This window comes from Pygocentrus nattereri, chromosome 6 (assembly GCF_015220715.1).
Source record: "Pygocentrus nattereri isolate fPygNat1 chromosome 6, fPygNat1.pri, whole genome shotgun sequence".
NCBI lineage: Eukaryota > Metazoa > Chordata > Actinopteri > Characiformes > Serrasalmidae > Pygocentrus > Pygocentrus nattereri.
This window is the reverse complement of record NC_051216.1, coordinates 24,001,211-24,025,836: the sequence shown is the minus strand read 5'-3', so window position 1 is coordinate 24,025,836 and position 24,626 is coordinate 24,001,211. Positions and strand designations below refer to the sequence as shown.

General features: G+C 38.5%; 4 protein-coding genes across 5 annotated transcripts; all 4 read left to right on the top strand.

Moving 5' to 3' along the window:
* The first annotated feature begins 51 nt into the window (after nt 1–51).
* si:dkey-57a22.11 (uncharacterized protein LOC569865 homolog) lies at nt 52–7,247 on the top strand. 2 transcript variants are annotated; one of them, XM_017692442.1, is made up of 8 exons: nt 52–169; nt 719–808; nt 1,528–1,703; nt 3,413–3,490; nt 3,604–3,637; nt 3,900–6,041; nt 6,146–6,254; nt 6,366–7,247. In XM_017692442.1, exons 2-8 carry the CDS (start codon nt 730–732, stop codon nt 6,472–6,474), a joined length of 2,727 nt encoding a protein of 908 aa, XP_017547931.1. In that variant the 5' UTR covers nt 52–169; nt 719–729; the 3' UTR covers nt 6,475–7,247. The 2 variants fall into 2 exon arrangements, with proteins under 2 accessions (XP_017547931.1, XP_017547932.1); XM_017692443.2 differs by lacking the exon at nt 52–169 and adding an exon at nt 181–327.
* Nucleotides 7,248–7,270: 23 nt separating this feature from the next.
* Nucleotides 7,271–9,469, top strand: LOC108424298 (uncharacterized protein C2orf80). The gene is made up of 8 exons (XM_017692211.1): nt 7,271–7,311; nt 7,500–7,578; nt 8,242–8,324; nt 8,437–8,524; nt 8,623–8,700; nt 8,863–8,950; nt 9,060–9,169; nt 9,382–9,469. Exons 1-8 carry the CDS (start codon nt 7,271–7,273, stop codon nt 9,448–9,450), a joined length of 636 nt encoding a protein of 211 aa, XP_017547700.1. The 3' UTR covers nt 9,451–9,469.
* A 3,851-nt stretch (nt 9,470–13,320) lies between these two features.
* On the top strand, nt 13,321–14,476 carry LOC108424296 (gamma-crystallin M2-like). Its single transcript, XM_017692208.1, has 3 exons — nt 13,321–13,388; nt 13,716–13,958; nt 14,201–14,476. Exons 1-3 carry the CDS (start codon nt 13,338–13,340, stop codon nt 14,474–14,476), a joined length of 570 nt encoding a protein of 189 aa, XP_017547697.1. The 5' UTR covers nt 13,321–13,337.
* A 1,747-nt stretch (nt 14,477–16,223) lies between these two features.
* si:dkey-57a22.14 (gamma-crystallin M2) lies at nt 16,224–16,964 on the top strand. Its single transcript, XM_037539642.1, is given in 2 exon segments — nt 16,224–16,475; nt 16,692–16,964. Coding segments are annotated over 2 exon segments (525 nt in total).
* Nucleotides 16,965–24,626: the final 7,662 nt, after the last annotated feature.

Genomic DNA, 24,626 nt, shown 5'->3' with positions numbered 1-24,626 from the left:
GCGTCTTCTTCTCGCTCTTCGGATTTAGTATGACTTCTGTTTGTCCAGCAGGAGACACCAGTTCATTCGGACGCCGATGGTGAAGCTGAGGGAGAGCGGCCGAGGAAGCGCTTGGAGATTCCGCGGGTTTGTTTGGGTTTGAAACTGAGAAGAGCGATTTCACTAATAGGTGAGCACAACTTTAGTCATGGCCGTGTTTACAGAGCTACCGTGAGCTGTACCACCCAGAAACCATTTAGCCAACTTGCGTGCTAGCAAGTTAAAGAAACTTGGCTTTAGCTAGAGCTAAGTTCTCCTTTAATTTTACATTTATTCATCGTATCACTGGTAAGTAGTTACTAACGTGAGTAACCTAGCGTTAGCGTTAGTTAGCTAGCTGACTAAGATGTATATAAAATAGACGAGCTAGCTATAGTCACAGTTAAGTGTAGCTAGCTAGCCAGTTAGTACTGTCGTTAGATGTGGTAGTTATATGAACGAGTGAAAGAGAACAAGTAAAAAGTAGCGTTAGTTAACTTTAACTAGCGCTATCCGCTTGGTTGGATCAATCGCGTGAATGTAAGAGGTCGCTTTGTGAGAAAGACTGCTTACGTTACCAAGACAACCAGTTAAACGTTTGTGTCAGGTAGCTAATAATATAAACGTTAACAACCTGGTTAACCTTAATATGTGATGTAAATTTGTGAAAGCACCCTCTCAAACGGTATCGTTTTTGCAGCCTGTGCAAAAATGACGCTTACAGTGATGATGGAGAAGAAACAGAGCACGATCAAACAGACTGCATCCAAGATAAAGACAAAAATTCACAGTAAGCTTTTAACTGTCACTAATAAAACTAGAAAAGTTTAACCGTTATAGCTACAGTACTGTGCAGAAGTCGACCCTTCATCTATTTCATTTCCAGGCAAAACTACCATTAGGTTATTGATAACCATAAAAGCAGAAAACATGTTTAATAATTAGCTACACAGAAGACTCAAAAACTAAACATAATAATATAGCATCAACTATAGTATTATTTTTTTGTTGTTGTTTTTAGTGTGTCCGCCTTTATTACAGCTTCCATTTTTTTTCAAATTATTTGCTTTTAGATTTTCAAAGAAGTCTGACGGAATATGTTTCTCCGTCTCCAAAGGTTATTCATAAACGTTGATTGCATTTTCTGCTTCTCGTGGTAATAATCAGTTGTCCCAAATAATCAAATAATCTCAAATACATAGAGTGATGTCGAGGTCTAGAGTTGTTTTGAGTACTAATTTTTACTTTAGTTTTAGATTGTCCTTTTTGGTTTTCACCTATTTTCCTTTGAATTATCCCCTTTCTAATGCAAGTAGATTGTTTTTTATTTTGTTTCCTCAGAAATACCAATTGAAAAATGAATGACATGTACTTGCCCTATATGATTGGAAATTAAATAAATGAAGGGTGTCCTCTGACTTTTGTACAGTACTGTCCATTCATATATTCGATCTTTTAATATAATTCGTTATGTCTACAGTTGTTATCATTTGTTTTCTTCTGTCCCAGACACATCATCTTTCTTCAAGCTGTCTTTGAAAACTAACAACAAGGCGCTTGCCCTCGCTCTGGTGGCTCAGAAGCAGAGAGCCAGGCAACTGGAGATGGAGACTGTGTGTTTGCAGAAAAATGTGCAGGCCTTGAGATTTGAGCTTGCGATCCAGCGTCATAAAAACAAACAAATGGTGAGTCTTTGAAGGTAACAAATAAAGAGCAGGCAGAGTGATGCTGTGTTTTTGTGTTACAAGAAGTTGGACAGGGTCATGTTTACGACTGTGTTACATCACCTTTCCTTTTGACAACACTCAATAAGCGTTTGGTAACTGAACACACTAATTGTTGAAGCTTTGTAGGTGGAATTCTTTCCCATTGTTGCTTGATGTACAATTTCAGTTGCTCAACAGTCCAGGGTCTCTGTTGTCGTATTTTGCGCTTGATAATGCGCCACACATTTTCACTGGGAGACAGGTCTGGACTGCAGACAGGCCAGTCTAGTACCCGCACTGTTTTACTACAAAGCCATGCTGTTGTAACACATGCAGAATGTGGCTTGGCATTGTCTTGCTGAAATAAGCAGGGACGTCCCTGAAAAAGACGTTGCTTGGATGGCAGCATATGTTGCTCCAAAACCTGTATGTACCTTTCAACATTAATGGTGCCTTCAGAGATGTGCAAGTTACTCATGCCATGGGCACTAACACACCCCCACACCATCAGAGATGCTGGCTTTTGAATTTTGCACTGATAACAATCCGGACAGTCCTTTTCCTCTTTGGCCCAGAGGACACAACGTCCATGATTTCCAAAAACAATTTGAAATGTGGACTCATCAGACCACAGGACACTTTTCCACTTTGTGTCAGTCCATCTCAGATGAGCTTGGGCCCAGAGAAGCCGGCGGCGTTTCTGGGTGTTGTTGATATCTGGCTTTTGCTTTGCGTGGCAGAGTTTTAACTTGAACTTGTAGATGGAGCGACGAACTGTGTTCACTGACAATGGTTTTCTGAAGTGTTCCTGAGCCGATGTGGTAATATCCATTACAGAATGATGTCGGTTTTTAATGCAGTGCCGCCTGGGGGATCGAAGGTCACGGGCATTCAATGTTGGTTTTCTGCCTTGCCACTTACTTGCAGTGATTTCTCCAGATTCTCTGAATCTTTTGATGATATTATGGACTGTAGATGATGAAATCCCTAAATTCCTTGCAATTGCACGTTGAGAAACATTGTTCTTAAACTGTTGGACTATTTGCTCACGCAGTTGTTCACAAAGTGGTGAACCTCCTTGTTTGTGAATGACTGAGCCTTTCAGGGATGCTCCCTTTACACCCAATCATGACACTCACCTGCTTCCAATTAACCTGTTCACCTGTGGAATGTTCCAAACAGGTGTTTTTTGAGCATTCCTCAACTTTCCCAGTCTTTTGTTGCCCCTGTCCCAACTTCTTTGAAATGTGTTGCAGGCATCAAATTCAAAATGAGTGAATATTTGCAAAAAACAATAAAGTTTATCTGTTTGAACATTAAATATCTTGTCTTTGTAGTGTATTCAATTGAATATAGGTTGAAACGGATTTGCAAATCATCGTATTCTGTTTTTATTTATGTTTTACACAACGTCCCAACTTCATTGGAATTGGGGTTGTATTTCTATTGATGTTTTTATTGCTTTATTTTATAACCTTTAGATTAGTGGTTGTCAGCCCAATTCCCACAACCATCATCAGTGAATGTGGTTCCCATTAATGTGAATTCTTCGCCAATCAATCTGCTTTATTTGCTTTTAGTGATTTCATGCTCTGCCTCTAAATTAGTTGCTTTATAGGCTGTTTGTTTAAAGTTAAATATATTTATTCATTATTTATATTAGCATGTATCTTTTCTTAACTTTGTAGTTTACCATTCTACGTGAGTTTTATAACAACTCCATCAATTGCATGGCAAAGGCAGTCGACCTTATTTCCATAGAAGAGGTAAGACATCATTTATTGTTCAGTATTTTGCCCATGTACAATTTGTATGTACATCTTTTGTAGTACTACTTGTTAAAAGCTACAGTTACTCATAATAATGCGTTTCATTTTAGGCATCTGTGAGCCTGGATACACAGATCGCTGAAGGTATGGACATTTATTGTGTACATATAAAGCAAAACAGATACTTTTTGAAATACTAACTGATAAACATACAGTAATACACCTAATGGACATACACTATGTTAAAACTAATGTTAGAAATATTGTTTATAACAGATCTACTTAGATTGAAATAGTTCTTCTATGCTTACATGTAATAAACACTTTGGCTTTTACATTACAATTAATATCTTGCCGATTTCAAATTTTGTTGTTTGCTTTTCATTTGTTATTTCTTTGTTCATAGATGCTAGTCAGTCTGAGAAAGACGTGAATGAATTGTTACCTGAGCTAAGGAGCACAACCAGACCATCCAAATGTATGGAGCAGGAGCCTGTACTTATGACAGCTGTTAATGTATCTGAACCGAATGATGATCTACTTTGTCACTCTATAGTCAAAAGCTTGGATAAGCTTTCTAGTCCAAACAGAAACCATGCCACCCCTCAGAATACTCTGTATGACTCAGAAATGGAAATGACTGTAGTTGACAATGTTGCTGAAATAGTCACAGTTCAGACAAAGCCGAAGCAGCGCTGTGATGATGATCAGGGAAGATGTGGGAAAGGCAATGAGTCTTGTTTACTAAATAATAGGGAACGCACTATGTCATCTAATGGAGAAACACCAGTAGAATCAACTCCTTTTAACAATATGTCTGTGATTCCACCTGTGGAAGCATCCTCTGGATCTCAAGACCAAACGCGCATCAGTGCAGGCAGCCACACTGTCAGCAATGAAGAGGAGAGTTTGCAGGAGCAAGTAGAGACCCTGTACGAGGCAACAGAATTAGTCACTGCACGCAGGAAGACTCATGTCACCTCTCGTAATACTAAAAGTAACAAACGCACATATAATTCTCAGAAGCACACAGGTGGAAGCCTAGATACTAGGAAAACATACGTTGTCTCTTCATACTCTTCAAACTGTGTTTCTGGCAATAATGATTTAAATGACTATTTTAGTGACCTGGCAGTTTCACATAATGAGAAAGGAAGAAAGCAAAGTTCTTGTGATGATATTTTCTCTAATGGCAAACACACTGAAGGTGAAAATGTGACATGTGCTGTAAAGGAACCTCAGACAGCCACAACCCACAGCAAAACATTTACAATGGCATGTAAGTCAAGACCTCAAATGAGCAGGAAGACCAGAGATCCTTCTCTCGGTATGGATCAAAATGCATCTCATGTGATGGAAAGCGCTCACATTGTTCACAGTGATGCTAATGTCATGGAAATCTTAGTTCAAGCAGAAAAACATCAAACTAGAATGTCAGCACAGCCATTTTCCCAGGCCAAAGAACCCAGTACTTTGAAAAACAGAGGAACATATGTGATCCATGCACGTAAGACGTCTGTCCACAGTGACATTCTGAATGATGCAATAGACATTGAAGAAGATGCCAGCTGTGGAGAATTGGCAAACACAACGGCATTGGAGCACAATAATTCACAGTATGCTCCTTCAGTGCTCAGTCCACAAAAAGAGCAAGAGCATGAGGGTTCTCCTGTGCTGGCAGACAGATCACTTTCACAACTTGTAAAAGCTAGCAATGACACACATTTTGTAGAAAAATCATCTGAACTTTCTTCAATAGAGCAACCTAAACCCAAGAACCCCAGAACCGAGGTGAACACAAAAGTAAGAAAGAAGAACCCTGCAGCAAGAGAAAAAAGGAATGCTTTAGGAAAGAAAAAAAGACAGAATTGTAGCTCTACCCAGAAGGTTGACATTTTGACAACTGAATTATCAGGTCCAGTTGCCAGTTACAATGAACAGGAAAATGTCACATCCGGTACTAAATTACAGCAGTCAGTAACATCACAGTATTCTGCATGTGGGGAGTGCTTCAGGGATGCACCTAAAAGAAAAACAGGAAATGCAAATAGCATTCACTCAGTTAACTTTGACAGTTGTGGTGGTATGCGTACTGTGGATGACCTTGCCATAGGTCTGAACAGTATGAGCTCAAGACCTCAAAAGGATGAAGGCCTCAAGAGCAAGTGCAGAGAAACATATGTTGTTTCTTCCAGTTGCAATTTATTAAAGGGTAAGGAGAATAGTATGGTTAGCAACAGAAGCTCTGAAGATAATCAGCTTACAAATGGAGAGAGCGACATGTCTCCTGTTGCTAACGAAAGGACATTTATTCCTCTGCGTAGCAGCGACAACCAGTCAACCCCAAGAAAAACTGAGCATCTCAGACAGAAACAAAGTGAATTGTTTTCTCAGGAGAGGCCCCCCTGGGAATCCCTAGAGTTTGGCTCTGCTGATATTTTTCCTTGTGACAGTCCTGGCACTAACCATAGTCCCTCATCAGAGATCTCTTCTCGAACTGTGGACATTTATGAGGAACCTGGGTGGAGCATGATGCATCAGTCACCAGGTAATCCGTTATTTTTCTAAAACATCAGTATATCTGGCATGTACATTGTGCCTGGGGTTCTGTCTTTTACTTGCAATTTAAGTGTTTATTTCTTGCAATTACAGATGAAAGGGCAATGAAGAGCTTAACAAGCACAGACTTGACATGTGAGACATCAGGCCGAACCCGCCGAAAGGCAGCCACTGTGTCCTACAAGGAGCCTACTCTCAACTGGTGAGCGCTATGTTGTGTGTCATGTTGTCCATTTTTGAAAAGGATTACCCCAACCAGCTGGTTAAGTTTGTGACTTCTAAATTTGTGATTTCTCGTTTGTTCATTTCACAGTAAAATGAGGCGTGGGGACAAGTTCTCTGATACCAGATTTTTAAGTTCTCCAGTGTTCAAGGACAAAAGGAAGAAACGGATTAAGACAAGTGTAAAGCCCGCTCCTTAGCTGCTGATGTTACAATGCTTATTTATACTTTCCAATAAAATTATATTTTGCTTTTATTTTAAATTCGCTTGATTGATTGGTCACCTTCACCACCTTTTCAAGTGAACAATGAAAGAAAATCCCATCTCTGTGTTGGTTGCTATGTTATTGAAGTGACCATTGAGTTCAGGCTCTGAATGAATAATTCAGAATAGGCAGTTTACCTGATATGTCTCCTGTTGCTGGGGAGTAGGAGTGTCTCATCTGTACTCTACACCGTTCACAGCAAGTGTTCACTGTCTGAATGCCTTTTTATGGGTTTTTTTTTTGTATGTGCTAATTTACTTCAGAAGCCTTTGGTGAGTTTAAATATTTGTCTTTTTTCCCTCTTGACTATATATTTTTATTTTGCCTTTGCTGCCAATCTGCCTAGGTTGTTATATTAAGAAGGAACTGTGACTATTGGTTTATTGGTTTTGAAAGATCTGAAGCATTGTGCACTTTTAACTGTGTAACTTGGGTAAAGGCAGGTTAGTGATGGTCTCAGTACTTGTCTTTTATGACCCAATGCTTGTCTTGTTAAAAGCTTTTATTGTTTTTATTTCCTTGGTGAGACAAAATAGATCTTCATGTTTACCTTGTGTATATTGTTGCCCTGGTAGCAGATTAACCAAGCAAACAAAGGTAGACAAATGTAGAATTTTGTTTTAATGTACTGTGAAGTATTTTTTTATGTGATTTCAGATATTGTTATATCCTGTATGTTTGGAAATAAAAGCCACTCAGGACTCTGATTGTGTTTTTGTGTATCTGAAATATGGAAATCAGACGATTAAAGCGAGACCTTGAAGCCCTGATGTAAGTCCCTCACAAGTGTCTGAGTACTTAGTGTGATTGTATTTATAACTTATGCATGAAAAGATCTTGATCTCTCAACTTGAGTTTAATACAGTCCGCTGTTTATATGAATAGTTTGAGTAGAATTTAAAAATTAACCACATGAATTGTGGTGTCACTTTAATAGCTATGTGTGTTTATTTCTTAAGTGGTGAATACATTGGACAAAAACTCAAGGAAAATGGTTTTGATCCTAAGGGCAGAGGTACATCAATGTTGGATGATCTGGTAAGGTAGTAGTAGCATTTCATTTAAAATGAAATAAGCTTATTTTAAGCTTTTTATCATGAAATATAAAAAATGAACAATAGTATGGAATGTTAAACTGTATAGTTACAAGATGTGCAGGCTCAACCATTCTAAATCACCAAGTTTTACTTTGTTTTACTTCTTGGTTTTTCTTTGGCCAAATTTGAACTTGACCAGTCAGCATATACACTGATTTAGGTAATGAGGAAACCATAATAATGCTGGAACGTCTAGAGATGCTTTTATAGCAGAACTTGAAGTCATAATTAAGCAGCATATATCTACTTTGAATTATTCTTTGCCAACAAGCTCACAGATCTTATATGCACAAATGTTTTCAACAAATATTTTGACCAGTGCCACACTTTCTTAATGAGGCAAAATGAAGGTGAAAATCTGCTAAATTTAGTGTAGCTTTAGATTAAAATCTGCAGGAATCCAAATACGAAAGTGTGCTGAAGCAGCTTCAGAAATATTTTGTGGTATTGGCCGCTGTAGAGACTTTGTAGATTCTCACTTTGCATTTAACTTATGTACAACTGATTATCTATTAAATTCAACTAACTCTAATCTATAGTGGGCTATCCAAGTAAAGTGGAATGATTCTTTTTTCTAAATATGTGTCTTTGTATATCTGTACAGGCTCATTATGATTTAGCTGTCGGTGTGGCTTTATGGTGGCTGGAAAAAGAAGATGTAAAAAGTCCAGTTGCGAATGAACTTATGTGAGTAAGATGTGTAGTTTGGCGAGTTTTGCACTAAATTCTTCAAATCAAATTCTTCTAGTCAACTTCATTGTTTTTGCTATTGTATCCTGACAGTAAACTGTGTTTACAGAGGCGTCATTACTCCTGGACTTAGTCAGTATCCTAATCGACAGGAAAGAGAGGCTATGATCCTTTCTTCCTTTGCAGGGATGCTTTTGGTAAGCTTGTTAGATAGATCTTTATGTAATGTTCAATGTACAAGTGCGTTATACAAGTATAAATGCATACATTTATATCTTTCCTGTTTTTATTTCAGAAAAGTTTACCTGTAGAAGATATCCTGTCTCTGTATAGCTGCAAACCATCTGCTTCACGCCATCATCAAGACACTAAAGTAAATAATTTTGTATTGGTGGTAAACTAGATCTTACATTCATATTGTGAAGCATCGTAATAAGTATTGTCTATCGTTTAAAGTATTTCTGGGCAGTTTTTTATGTTGTAGGAATCTTATATCCCGTTCCCTCTTTCTTTTTCTCCCCACTTATTTCCACAGAGCAACATTGTTCACCCATTCTCCTTATCCTATCACCCATTTGCCATGCTCAGTTCATATAAGGCAGTAGATCATTCAAAAAAGCACAGTAAGAACTGTTTTTAGTCATTATTTAATATGTACACATGTTACATATTATCACAAACATCAAAGCAAAATGGTTTTCTTTTTCCTCTGTTGCATGTTTTCTTTATCAGCACAAACACTGAAACGCTGGAACACTGAACGTAATAAAGGAGCATCTACACGACTGGAGAAGAAGAAGGAACCCTCTGTCACCCCTTCCTCTTCATCGTCCTCTTACAGTGTGAGTCTTTAAGAAACTGATATCTTCATATCAAGCAAATTAAACTTGCTTTTCCTTTTTATTATGTTTTCAGCACATACTGGTCTTTAAGCCAAACAGTAACTTGCGCAGTTTAGGCCCTTGAATAATTTTTGAAGTAATAGTTGTATACATCAAATACATCATATCAGTGATGTCTTTAATGAAGTAATGGTTCTCTATGTGGTGTACAGGACAGTGAAGATTCCCTGAAAGAACAATCAAAACACTATGAAGGTTCTCAGGAATCTCTGCAGGACTGAAGGCTATCCAACAAGCGGCCGACAACTGACCTCACGCCTTTCTGTTATCACCTTTTAAAGCTGAAGTCAGACTCTGTGTAGTAATTGTAAATGCTTTGCCTCTAATTCTGTACTATGAAGACAAATCATGAGTACTAGTTCTACTACTAGTTTATCTACGAGTACTATGAGTTCTACTAGTATCAAATCATGATACTAGTTCTGCTCTGATACATTCAGTGTTGAATGATCCTTTGTTAGTATGTGGTCAGTGGAGGAATCCGTTCATTTTTATACCATTTACAACCAAGGAAAGAACTGGATAGAAATAAATCCAACATTTATGCTGACATGGCTGGGTGGAATTCACTCTGAATTATGACAAAAAGCAGAAATGTAAATGAAGAAGATTGTTAAATATCAGTTTTATTAAAAGCCTTATCTAAAGTTCATGTCAACTTGTTGCTGTGATACACTATATTTTCAAAAGTATTCACTCACACATCCAAATCATTAAATTCATGTGTTCTGATCACTTCCATGGCTACAGGTGTATAAAACCAAGCACCTAGGCATGCAGACTGCTTCTACAAACATTAGTGAAAGAATGGGCCGCTCTCAAGAGCTCAGTGAATTCCAGCGTGGTACTGTGATAGGATGCCACCTGTGCAAGTCCAGTTGTAAAATTTCCTCACTACTAAATATTGCACAGTAAACCGTCAGTGGTATTGTAAGTGGAAGCGATTGGGAACGACAGCAACTTGTAAAATGACTGAGTGGGGCCAGCGGGTGTTGAGGTGCATAGTGCGCAGAGGTCACCAACTTTCTGCAGAGTCAATCATTACAGACCTCCAAACTTCATGTGGCCTTCAGATTAGCTCAAGAACAGCGTAGAGAGCTTCATGGAATGGGTTTCCGTGGCCAAGGAGCTACATCCAAGCCTTACATCACCAAGCATAATGCAAAGCGTCGAATGCAGTGGTGTAAAGCACCACCACTGGACTCTAGAGCAGTGAAGACATGTTCTCTGGAGTAATGAATCATGCTTCTCCATCTGCCAATCTGATGGACCAGTCTGGGTTTGGTGGTTGCCAGGAGAACGGTACTGCATTGTGCCAAGTGTAAAGTTTGATGGAGGGGGGATTACGGTGCAGTGTTATTTTTCAGGAATTGGCCCCTTAGTTCCAGTGAAAGGAACTCTAAACGCTTTAGCAGACCAAGAGATTTTGGACAATTTCATGCTCCCAACTTTATGGGGACAGTTTGTGAATGGCCCCTTCCTGTTCCAACATGACTGCACACCAGTGCACAAAGCAAGGTCCATAAAGACATGGATGAACGAGTTTGGTGTGGAAGAACTTGACTGGCCTATACAGAGTCCTGACCTCAACCTGATAGAACACCTTTGGGATGAATTATAGCAGAGACTGTGAGCCAGGCCTTCTCGTCCAATATCAGTGTCTGACCTCACAAATACGCTTCTGGAAGAATGGTCAAAAATTCCCATAAACACACTCCTAAACCTTGTGGAAAACCTTCCCAGAAGAGTTGAAGCTGTTATAGCTGCAAAGGGTGGGCCGACATCACATTAAACCCTATGGATTAAGAATGGGATATCACTCAATTTCATATGTGTGTGAAGGCAGACGAGCGAATACTCGTAGGTGTGGTATAGTGTAGTGTCATTGCACATAGGGCTGGGTGATATAGCAAACATACATCATGATAGTTATCACAATATTTTGACACAGACACAATTCAACATTTTGTGCATTTTTACAAACTACCATTAAGAACTCAGGGTACAATGATTTTTTTTTTCTCAACATGTTCACATGCTATACTGCCCTAAATCCAATTAAACAGCACTGCTAAGGCTCTTTTTACAATGAACCAGTTTTTAAACTTGGAGCTTTTAAACACCTTGGTGTCACTGGTGGACTGAGAATAGTCCATCAACCAAAATTATCCAGCCAACATTGACCTGTGATCACTGATAAAGGACTATGGGATTGCTAACACAAACTGTGCAGCAATACGTGAGCTACAGTCTTTGACTTTGCATCTACAAGAGTGAACATAGAGTTGACATATAATGTTTAGAAATTCCAGCAGCACTGCTTTATCTGATCCACCCGTACCAGAGCAGCAGACACTAACACACCATCACCATGCCAGTGTCACTGCATTGCTGAGAATGATCCACCACCCCAATAATGTCTGCTCTGTTGCGGTCCTGTAGGAGTCCTGACCATTGAGGAACAGGTTGAAAGGGGGCTAACAAGCTATATTTGTAAGTGTAGAACTACAAAGTGCACTTGTGTAGTAAGAGGAGTTGATAAAATGGACAATGAGTGTAGAAAAAAGGTGGTTTTAATGACATAGATTATCTGTGTATTGTTGTACTTCTTGTTTTTGGGACATCTATAATGCACAGAATCTCTTGCAGAGGCACTCAGAATGTACCCTGTCTTTCAGGCCATCAGCAATAATTTTGTACATTCAGAAGTTTATTTTGATGGATATCCAAGACAGGATATTGGGTGCTTTTGCAAAAGATTCATTGCATTATAGATGTTCTTACAGGAAATGCAACAATATATCACCACTCAGAAGAGGACACATTTTTAAAGATGCAGAATTCCTGAGCATTAAAAAGTTATAAATGTTATAGATAAACATTACATGTACAAATGAATAATTCACAGTCAAGTCAAGTTTATTTGTATAGCGCTTTTTACAACAATTTTGTCACAAAGCAGTTTTACAGAAGTTTGAAAACACACAGTTACAATATATATCCCCCAGTGAGCAAGCCAGAGGTGACGGTGGCAAGGAAAAACTCCCTCAGTCTGGAGGAAGAAACATTGGGAGGAACCAAGACTCACAAGGGGAGACCCGTCCCCCTCTGGTCAAACAGAATTTACAATTTAATAAGCTGAATACCAAATAAAAGCTAAGAGGATCTCTGTTTGAAGACTGGGTGGAAAAGCTTTAGAAACTGCACAGCTCTGACAGACAGACTACATAAAGCCTACATTTTAGAAAGAAATGTTTTAACAACTAATTAAAAAATGCATTTTAAAGAGGAGTTCTGACATAAAAAGTACATTTTCATACATTCATACATTTCTATCAGACCTATGAATTATTCATTTATGCATGCAACATTTGAAGCTACATCATGAGTTCAAATGGCTTATGGGAATGTCTTAGTGTTGTATAATTATCCAGTTAATATTGAAGCTCAGTTCAGTCATTCTGTAAATGGTTAAAGTCAATATTTCAGAGGTGATTTAGAACCTGATGGGGAACTCTTTAAAAATTCATAACTAAAAAAATAAATGGAACACAGCTTTCACAATTTGCATCATTGCATGAAAAAAAAACTGTTGCATAATTGCATGAAAAAAAATGAAGTGACTGGAAAGGCCCAGAGTATTTGATGTGAACTTACTTTTATGCAAAGAAAAGGGACTTTGTCAATATTGCACATGCATATTTGCCTTAAAGTAATCAAAGGAGGTAAGAAAAGGGGGAAAGAGGGGCAGCAGGGGCAGTCAGTTACCAAACTGAGTTCTTAAGTCTGCATGACACATAGAGCACCATTATGCACAAATGGCATTCTATATGATAGTATAAACTTATGCATTTTAATGGAACTCTGGCACATGGCAACATGAAGTGTTTCTCTAGCTGCTGTCAGAATAGAATGGGGCAATAGAGGTCAGTAATGTGCCAACTAGGAGTTTTGCATTGATGAATCAGGGCTTTTTACTCTATGCACTGGATCAAGACTTTTGGCAGCAACATCAGTGCGCCAAATCCTAGTCATTACAATAACAAATAAAGTCTATCCACCTATCATTGATAGAGGTTTATAAAGGAGACCTCATGCCCTTGTTTGTATGTTCCCCTTGTTTAGGACTGTTTCCAGAACTTACAGCAAAATGAGTAAGGTAAGAGCAAAGATGTTTTCATAACTTTTAACTGTATATGCAGGAATGTGTGCTAACATGATTGTTATAGGTAGTGATAGTAATAGACTAATTAACTATATCACTATGCATGTTTTTATTCTTCAGTGTATACAATATATAATATATTAAACAAAACAATTAAAAACTGTATATAAAAAAGCTTTTGTGTTTGTGTAAATATAGTGTGGATTCTGAAGTGGTCATTTAATGTACTGATATCATAGAACATAGTATTAAGTAATATCTATTGCAAGAGATGACTCCACAGTATGTAGGACCTTATATTCTGATGCCTCTTTTTTGCAGATAATCTTTTATGAAGACAAGAACTTCCAGGGTCGATTCTTTGAATGCGACACAGACTGCTCAGACATGCATCCCCACTTTAATCGATGTAATTCCATCAGAGTGGAGAGTGGCTGCTGGGTTCTATATGAGAGACCTAATTACTCTGGTTATCAGTACGTGCTAACCAGAGGAGAGTATCCTGACTACCAGCACTGGATGGGCTACAATGATACCATCCGCTCTTGCCGTACATTTTCATATGTGAGTATGAGATATATATATATATATATTCCCTTTAATGTTTTGTGCATTGCTCAGCTACTGCTCAACTATACCTTGTAAAAGTTTACTGTGCTAGATACTAGTATCCTACATATTCACATTTAGCACACTTACATAACTCTCTATGTCCTCAAAATTCTGTGCTTGGTCAGTTAAATTCACAACCCAGATTTATACTGTAGAGTTTCTAATTTCTCTTTTTGAAAATGCTCACTTTGCAGACTGGTGAGGGGCCTTACCGTATGCGCATCTATGAGCGCCCAGACTTCCAGGGTCGGATGATGGAATTCTCAGATGACTGCGAGTCACTTCAGGACAGGTTCCGCAGCCGCAACATCTATTCCTGTAACGTTTTAGAGGGCTACTGGACATTCTACGAGCACCCAAGCTATCAGGGCCGCCAGTACTTCATGAGACCTGGCGAGTACCGCAACTTCAGCGACTGGGGCGCCACCTGTGCCATCATAGGCTCCTTCCGCAGGATCACAGATTTTTAAAATCCCAGCTGCTTAAATCATTTTATGGTTTTGGCACTGGATTATCAATAAAGTTGTACAACAAACTGCAAAGTTTTTTGTGTGACTTAATATCAGACTGTGTATATAGACAGAACATTCACATACATGATATATTCGCATAGTCATCTGTCTTTCAATTCATGTCTTTCAGTTCATCATGGCAGAGAAAATGCGTTTTATTTCCTTACAAATGGTTACAAAATCTTTTAATAAGTATAAGCACTGAATAGTTTACATTCTATCCATTTCTAATCCTCTATTTTAAGGCACTAGTCTTAATGAAAGTCACACAAAAACACAGTAACATTGACAAATAGAAAACAGGTTGTAGTCAGTACCTTGAAGAATAAAGAAACCTAACAGAGAAAGCTAAAACACCTGACCATGCTGTAGCTTTCATTGGAACAGTTTTTGCTGGAAAGACTAATTATTCACTGGTGCTCTTTGTGGTCACTGGAATCATGGTTGCAATACACTTGTAAAGTTTCTGCTGAGTGAGTCTGTTCTATTTTGAATAACAACAAAACAGTAAAGCTTTTCCTCTCTGGAAAAAGTATATAAAGTTAAACTGCATTTTTGACATCACTAAGCAGCTCGAGTATATGCAAACACAGAAAAGGTCTATTGGATGGGTTTGTCCTCGTTATGTATTTGTAGAATTGAAATATCTGATGATACATTCTATATGATTATATAAGTTGTTTTTGATTGTTCACTAGGTTCACTAGATGTTCTCTGACGTCAGAGATTTCCACAGCTGTCTCCATGAATGAATGAGTGATTGCCGCAAGCTACATAATGGTGGACAGTGGTTGGTCAAGCAGTTTGGTGATTTCAACAGTCTAACAGCTGGTAACTAAATAATGAGCCCAATCAGGTCTGTTTGAACAGAGCAGTCACCAAACTATGCTGGTCCGGCCATTGCCACATACCTCCATACCAAATAGTATGTCAGAAATAGCACACCACCATTAGCAGTGCATTCATTAATGTGGTACATATGGTACAGTAGTATGTGGCTTTGTGGTTATTTTTTCATTATCAGTATCATTGTACTGTTCATCTTCGAACATTCCAACTACAAAAGCAAACACTTGAGGCCCTAGTGACTACAGGAAGTGCTGGGGTCAAAAGAGGTCAGGCATTCTGGTCATTCTTTTACTTTGCATAGCTAAAGAGCATTTATTTAAAATAATTTATTTGTTTAAAAACAGATTAATATTGCTAGTGGGGTTATCATCTGTATTTTAGATTGTTATCTAAATTATAGACTTTATAGCTGTTGTTATTATTGTTAAGATATTAACTAATTTTAAAAATAAATACAGATAATTATGAAATATTCTAACTCAAAAAGACCACTATAATACTGTACTACATACAGTACAGAACAGAAATTCTAATATTAAAACACACATATTAGAACAAGTGCAGAGAATTCTCAGCAATTATAATATGAATAGCACATGCAGAGTCTGCACTTCATGTCCTCTATATAGGCCAAGTAATGTCTTCAAAACAACAAACAGAGGCACACTAGCACAGCACAACAGCACAATGGCAAAGGTAAACACAACCATTAAAGCTATTTTTTATTGTATTGCATTAAATATGATGCTACTATACATTATAAATCACACTACAGTTATTTTGTTGTTCAATGTTAAATCCATCAACACATACATAATATTGTATACTAACTGAATCTTTTTTCCTGTTTTTTATGATGTTCTAGATCATTTTCTATGAAGATAAGAACTTTGGCGGCTGTTATTATGAGTGCGGCAATGACTGTGCAGATATGCTGTGTTACCTGAGCCGCTGTAACTCTATCAAGGTGGAGAGCGGTTGCTTTATGATATATGAGCAGCCACACTACATGGGCCAGCAATACTTCCTGGGTAAAGGAGAATATCCTGAATACCAGCAGTGGACAGGCATGAATGATTCAATAGCCTCTTGTCGGGTTATCCCCAAGGTGAACTGTTATCATTATTTAGCAAATTTAGGGGAACTGAATTTGTTACATCTGTTAAAGTTGAGTGATATTATGTATAAAGTCACTGGCTGAATTGTATTTAGTATGTATGTATAAATGGACAAACGTGGCCATGTATATGAAATCATATCTTTAAGATTATGTTCATATGTTTACATAAGTATGCATGCATTTTCTTTCACTAAATAGACACAGGAGTCCTCCTTCGAAATGCAGCTGTTTGAGAGAATGGAGTATGGAGGACAGATGATGGATTTGATGGATGATTGCCCCAGTCTAATGGAATCTTTCCATACAAACACCATCTTTTCCTGTAAAGTAATGGGTGGGAATTGGCTCTTCTTTGAGCAGCCCTACTATGCTGGAAGAATGTACCTCATAAGGCCTGGAGAGTACACAAGATTCAGTGACTGGGGAGGCATGAGTGCACGTGTGGGTTCCATCAAACGCATTGTGAACACATATTAAATTTAAATGAAATATTTCAAGATAAGTTTAAAGCAATATTGTTGTTACAAAGTTTATAGCATTTACAAACTGTCAAATAGATTACATTTTATATGAGCTATGCTACTTTTATCAAGCTCTGGGGTTCTGTTGTTGCCATTAGTGCATTGTAAAATTCCTGTACCAATTTAAATTCAAAACATTATTTTTCACAGTCCTTTTCTTGTTTTAAATGATTTAATATGCCTGACTTTCAGGGGCCATTCAGTATTTATGTACTTGTCATATTTCCTTTTACCTCATTAGTAAATTTGTGCTGCTACGCTTTGCCGTTCTGCTGTAAGTTTGTTCTGCTATGAATCTTGATACAAAGAAAAATGTTTATAAGCACATTTACTACTTCAGCTGAATAAATGTTACATTAGTTACATCCATAGCTCTGGATTGTATTGTTTGATTGTGAGGGTGATGTAACAGGTGGACATGTGAGTTTTCTGTGTGCTTTGATGAATAGTAGAACAACCTGTTACTCTATAAATACACGACCTGAACCAGAGAGTTTCACTGATACTTCCAAGAACAGTTTTACATTTTTTTTTTAAAGTTTTGATATTAAAATATAACAAAAATATCATGGAGAAGGGGCAAGGTTAGGGTAACTTTGTGGCAGATGACATTAAATGCCCTCATAGACCAACTTTGGCTCACAGGCCACGCTTTGGGTAGACCAGTTCTACATCTCTTTGCATAACACAGGCCACAGACAGATAGTAACTACTTACATTTACTAAGTTACATGTACTCAAGTATTTTTAAATACTTTTTATAATTTTGATGGATGTACTTTCCTGAGGATTTTCAAATAACTTCTGCTTATATATAGTTCTGTGCGAAAGCTTTTGGCATCTAAGCAAATTTTTAAACAATTTACCTCAGCTGTGAGTTTATCACAATATATGTTAAAATAAAGTCATATTCATAATTCAAAAAACATAAAATCTAACCACTACCAACCTCATCTCCTTCTTGCCCTCCTTCCCTTCTCTACCCCGCTATTACCCTTTGGCCTCCTTTGCCTAACTATGTTTGTTCTATGTACTTCATTATTTGTAAGTCGCTTTGGATAAAAGCGTCTGCTAAATGTAATGTAATGTAATAAAAACAATAAAAAGTAATAGAAATTTCTTGGGTCCATTTTTTCCTTGACACCTTCAAAGCCACGACAGAGACATGTTAATATCATCAATTACCTCATGGGCACAATTTAATGAAGCACTGATTGATCAAACCAGGAGTTGCTTTTTAACTAAGTATAATACTGGGCTTCCTCGAGGAGACGTTTGAAAATGGTTAAACAAACACACTAACATCCATAAAATCACCATTTATTATATATATATATACATATATATATATATATATATATATATATATATATATATATATATATATATATATATATATATATATCATCATTAATGAATATTCTGTAAATTTTGTTTATTCAAATTTTAACACTTTCTCAGCAAATAAACACATACTACACAAATAAATAGATTTGTTTGGTGCCTAAGACTTTGGCACAGTACTGTATTTCAATAAATAATCACTCATGTCACAACTCACATTTAAAAAATTTCAGCACATCTCAAGGCTGATTGCTTGACAAAAAATTTGTAAATAGAAAATTTAATTTATATTTTAGCAAATAATAACTTCACAAAATATGTAATAAAACATTTATCACTTTTAATGTAATACATAAGAACCCCTTTTTCAGCTGCTCAAAAACATTGTCATATTGTGCAAAATGTAAACAAAAGAACAAAACGCAATGGTGTGCAGATCAATTAAACCCTATATTTGAATGAAAATAGTATAAAGTCAATATTTCAAATGTGAAATTTGCCCATTTTGAATTTGATGCCCACAACACATCCCAAAAGAGTTGGGACAGGGCAACAAAAGACTGGTAAAGTTGTGTAATGCTAAAAAAATGGTTGTTAATTGCCAACAGTTCAGTAACATGATTGGGTGTAAAAAGAGTATCCCAGAGTAAAGATTTCAGAGGTAAAGATGGGGAGGGGTTCATCACTCTATGATACACTGTGCAGGCAAGTGCAACAATTCAAGAGTAACACTTGTCATCGTAAAATAGCAAAGAGCTTATTCTTTTTACCATCTACAGTACATAATTACATTAAAAGATTCAGAGAATCTGGAGAAATCTCTATATGCAAGAGACAAGGCCAAAAACCAGTGTTTGCTGGCCATGATCTTTGGGCCCTCAAGCGGCACTACACTAAAAACAGACATGATTCGGTAGTGGAAATCATTGTATGGGCTCAGGAACACTGCTGAAAACAACTGTCTGTGAAAACAGTTCCTGGATGCATCCACAAATGCAAGTTAAAACTCTAAAACGCAAAGAAGAAACCATATATAAACAGGATCTAGAAACACAACCAACTTCTCTGGCCCAATGTTGAAAAGACGTGTCAGCCAAGACAGCCCCACAACATCCAGAGCCTTGAGGAACTCAGGACGGATCTCATCCCCCCCTGGAGCCCTGCCGCCAAGGAGCTTTTTAACTACCTTAGCGACTTCGGCCTCAGTAATGGACACGCCTATTCCCGTGTCCCCAGACTCTGCCTCCTCACTGGAGAACATGTTGGTGGGATTGAGAAGGTCCTCAAAGTATTCCTTCCACTGCCCAATGACATCTTCAGTCGAAGTCAGCAGCACACCATCTCCACTATATACAGTGCTAGTGGCACACTGCTTTCCCCTTCTGAGTCGCCTCACGGTTTGCCAGAATCTTTTCGGAGCCGACTTACAGTCACTTTCCAAGGCCTCACCGAACTCTTCCCACACCCGGGTTTTTGCCTTGGCAACAACTGAAGCCACAGATCGCTTGGCCTGTCGATACCTGCCAGCTGCCTCTGGTGTCCTACAGGCCAACCATGCCCGGTAGGACTTCTTCTTCAGATTGACGGCATCTCTCACCTGGGGTGTCCACCACCGGGTTCAAGGATTACCACCCCGACAGGCACCAACTACCTTGCGACCACAGCTACAGTCAGCAGCTTCAACAATGGAGGAGCGGAACATGGCCCATTCTGAGTCAATGTCCCTCACCTCCCCCGATATCTGGTCAAAGTTCTGACAGAGGTGTGAGTTGAAGATCAATCTGACAGGTTCTTCTGCCAGACGTTCCCAGCAAACCCTCACTATACGTTTGGGTTTGCCTGGTCTGACCTGCATCTTCCCCCACCACCTGATCCAACTCGTGGTGATAACAGGTGGTGATCAGTTGACAGCTCAATTCCTCTCTTTACCCGAGGGTCCAAAACACATAGCCGCAAGTCCGATGACACGACTACAAAGTCAATCATTGAACTGCGGCCTAGGGTGTCCTGGTGTCATGTGCACTTATGGACATCCTTGTGTTCAAACATGGTGTTCGTTATGGACAAACTGTGGTTTGCACAGAAGTCCAAAAACTGAACTGGGTTCAGATCAGAGAGGCCATTCCTCCCAATCACATCCCTCCAGGTCTTATTGTTGTTGCCCACGTGAGCGTTGAAGTCCCCCAGTAGGACAATCGAGTCTCCAGGAAGAGCACTTCAAGCACCCCTCCCAAGGACTCTAGGAAGGCTGGGTACTCTGAACTGCTGTTCGGTGCACAAGTACAGACAACAGTCAGGACCCGTTCCCCAACCCGAAGGCATAGGGAAGCTACCCTCTCGTCCACCGGGGAAAACCCCAACATACAGGCGCCGAGTAGAGGGGCTATGAGAAAGCCCACACCTGCCCGCCGCCTCTCACCATGGGCAACTCCAGAAAGGAATAAAGTCCAGACCCTCTCAAGGAGATTGGACCCAGAGCCCAAGCTGTGATGGGGAACCATGAATGAATGCCCGGCCACCAGACGCTCGCTGGTGAGTCCCTCCCCCAGGCCTGGCTCCAGGGTGGGGCCCTGGTAACCCTGATCCGGGCAGGGTACACAAGTCCTGCTTTCTTGTTTTCATAGGGGTGATTACTTATTATTGTATGTAAAATAATGATTACACTGGTAGTGCATAATTTCAATTCACTTTTACATCATGTTAATTGAAATCTCAGTTTTAAAACATAGTTACAACCATAATAAGCTTTATTACTTCAGTGTGAGTGTGTCTCTTGGGTAGTAGGAATGAACATGTATTAGCAACATGTTATTGGGCTAGCAGCCCAAATGAGCATTTCTATTGCAAAGATGCTTCTTGGTACAGCCATCCTTGAAAACATCGCACTGGGGTAAGAAGTGGAATTGGGCAAGACAGTGAGTGCCCAACCAGTGAGAAGAAGAAGATGAAGAAGAAGCAAAGCCAGCCAGAAGTGAAGGACAATAATGAAGCTTACCTGGGGCCTGGGTACCAAGCAATACACCTACCCTGCTGTCATGGATGGAGCTTGACAGCAGTTGTCTGAGAGTGGCCAGCATGAAGAGTTCAGCAACCCTCCTAGCTTCAGTGGGAGTGGCTGAGCTGAGTTGGTGACAGATAGTGTGCCTGATGGCAAGCCAGGGTGAATAACAGAGAGCTTGGAGAGAGTTGTCCAGCGCTGGTGGCAGGTGATGTGCAAGCACAGATGCAAGCCCTCAGAGTTGTCAGACATCCCTGTAAACTTTGTGAGGATCGACTGAAGATGGTAGTGAGTTTCTGTGGGTGGTCAGCAGGTGTAAGTGTGCAGAGCAGACTGTGTGCCCACAGCCCAGCTTTGAAGGCCCGCTTCTCACAGAAGGACTGTTTGGTGGAGGATTGTTACACTGGAGCTGGGAAATGGCAGCTCCAGGTGGTTCTGGTGTTGCAGAGCATGAGACAGAGTGTTGAAGACTGCACATGAACCAGCAGGGGTTAGCCACTTTAATGTTGCTGGAACCCCGAGACACTGAGACAGAGCTTGGAGTCCTTGAGTTGTCTGTGAGGAGCAGCCATGTTGGCCATTGATTGCGTGACACACAATTTCTACGGGAGCTTGCAGCAGCCGTTTCTACAAGTTGATTCTTACAACTGCAACTTTCTTCATATCAAACAATACTGTACAACTGCAAAACTCTTTAACAAATATTAACTTACTTTTTCACCTATGAAGATGAAAGTCTGGCAAAACATTTCCATTGAAATATATTCCAGAAATATTATTGAAGAAAAACAAATATATAGTTTAAATAGACAAACAGAAATTGCATGTTATGGTTACTGTGAAAGTGAGTTAGTTGCATGAATTCATACTAATAAGCTGTTATTAATGCACTTTGTTGCATTAACAGTAACACATAACAGTTTGTTTTATCTATTGTAAATACATGTTAATTAATTAATTACATGAGTAGAAGTTTAAAAATTCTGCTCTCAAGTTTAGAAAGGTTCTACATAGATACCTTTTAGTCAGTTCAGTCAGTTTCAGTCAATCAAATGTGTTGTTATATTACAATAGCTTTCTTGCAGAATCTGAAATGTAATTTGATAAAATGTAAATAAATAAAGAAATTCTCTCATGTGGACTCACTCAGCTGACATCAGGAAACATGACAGCTGATCCATTTAATTAAAAATCTAAGCCCATCGCAAGACAGCAAGCCATCAAGCCATCAAGCCATCAAGGCTTATGCCTTCAGTTTTGGACATGACCAATAGAATCATTGGCCAATGACCAATAGAAATGTTCTAGAAAATAGAAATATGTTTACTAGGAATAGAAATGATTAACAAATTTACTGTTAACTGACAAACAAACAGTTAAAAAAACATTTAATTTAATTACCAACAAACAGTTTCTGTTTCAACAGGTGGGTAAGTTGAAATGCCATGGGTTGGCCTGGGTAGGCCTCAGCCTGTCCAGATTGATCAATGACCTTCCAAATTAAATAACATTTATTAACCAGATTTTTTATATGATGAAATTGGATTTATTTTCTATGAGTGGTGGCATTGTATAATGGCCAATCAAATCATTATACTCTCTGACTGTCACGATTGGCCCCTCCTAGTCTCCTCATGCGCTTTTGTTTACCTTTTAGTCCTGTCATGTGCTTTTGTTTTGATCCCCAGTCTGGCCCCTTGTTTTGTGACTCCGCCCCTGATTGTTCCCACCTGTTTTCCACCTGTCCCTCGTTATCCTTGTTTTGTATTTAAGCCCTGTGTTTGCCCCTTGTGTTGGCTGGTCTTTGTTTGATCGTGTTTGTATGTACTCTTTGATCGTGCTGTTTGATCGTGTTGGATGTATTGTATTGTATTCTCCTGGTGTCTGGTTCTTGTTGAGGTTCTGTGTTTATTTTGTCATGTCTGTCCCTCCTGCTCTCCGTATTGGCTGTTTAAACCTGGACCGTTTTGACCACGACCCTGGATTTGCCCTTAATAAAAGTGGCTTATCTCCACACATGCGTCCGCCTCCTCGCTCCCCAACGTTACACTGACAAGCTCTGCCTTCTTTTCTCAGCCCTCCAATTACTGCTTTACGATCATTACTATCTACTATTGCCTCTAGCCATGATCGATGCACGAGTATTTGAATTTGGAGCTTAATATGTTAAAGTTAGATTACCTTCTGTAGAGTGTGTTGTTTTTTATAACCTTTTTCCAAAAGTCCAAAATAAATAATTAAAACATTGTTTTCAGTTTTCTGTAAATGTGTTACTTAAGATGTTTTTTTACTACAAAGACTAAAATAGGCCTTCTAAAAAATGTCAAAGCAAAACATATTTGTAATATTTCAGCGTATTAACCCCTTAACAGGCCATAGGCCCACTAGCAGCCCCAAAGTTTTATTGCACCTTTTTATAACCAACAAATAGCTTAGCCTGTTTGAAATCCCTGTAGTTACTATATATATATATATATATATATATATATATATATATATATATATATATATATATATATATATATATATACACACACACACACAAACACCCACACACACCGGGGTTAATAATGTATTCAGTTAATTTGTGCACTCATAAACGTGCATGTACCAAGTAATTTGAAATGTCTCAGTCAGTCCATTTTTATCTGTCTTAGATTTGATATTTTGATAGGGTGCATTCTTGATTTTAGGCTTGCTGCATAATGAATAATCAACAAAATGTGCATTAATAATGTTAAATCAATTTTGTAAGACATGAAAAAATGAATAAAAAATTTGTTTCATACAATGATTGTATTAACATGTATCCTCCATTAAACTTTAACCAGAATGTAATATATGTACTTAATATGCATTGAAACATATAAAGGACATATATTACATTTGGCCTGGAGATCAGATTGCACGCATGATGTGGCTTGTATGTGAGATTGGGCACTGGCCTCACTGTTACACAACATATTTAATGCAAAAGGGATGTTCCATATTGTTCTCTAACCATTGTACTGTGTGTGTGTGTGTGTGTGGATGTGTGGATACCACACCAGTCCTTTCTCTTGTCTATGCATGTGAAAACCCCAAACTAGTAATTATTTATCCCTTTTTCATATACAAATCCATATTTCTGAACAAATGTTCGGCTCTAACACAAAGGTCAACATGTGCCAGTACCCTTCAGTTTTTACTCTCTGTTCATCTGAATAACAATACTTTGTTTGTGAAGAGGTAGTATAAAAAGCTTGGGAAACATGTGGAATCTCCCCAGTGGAGACC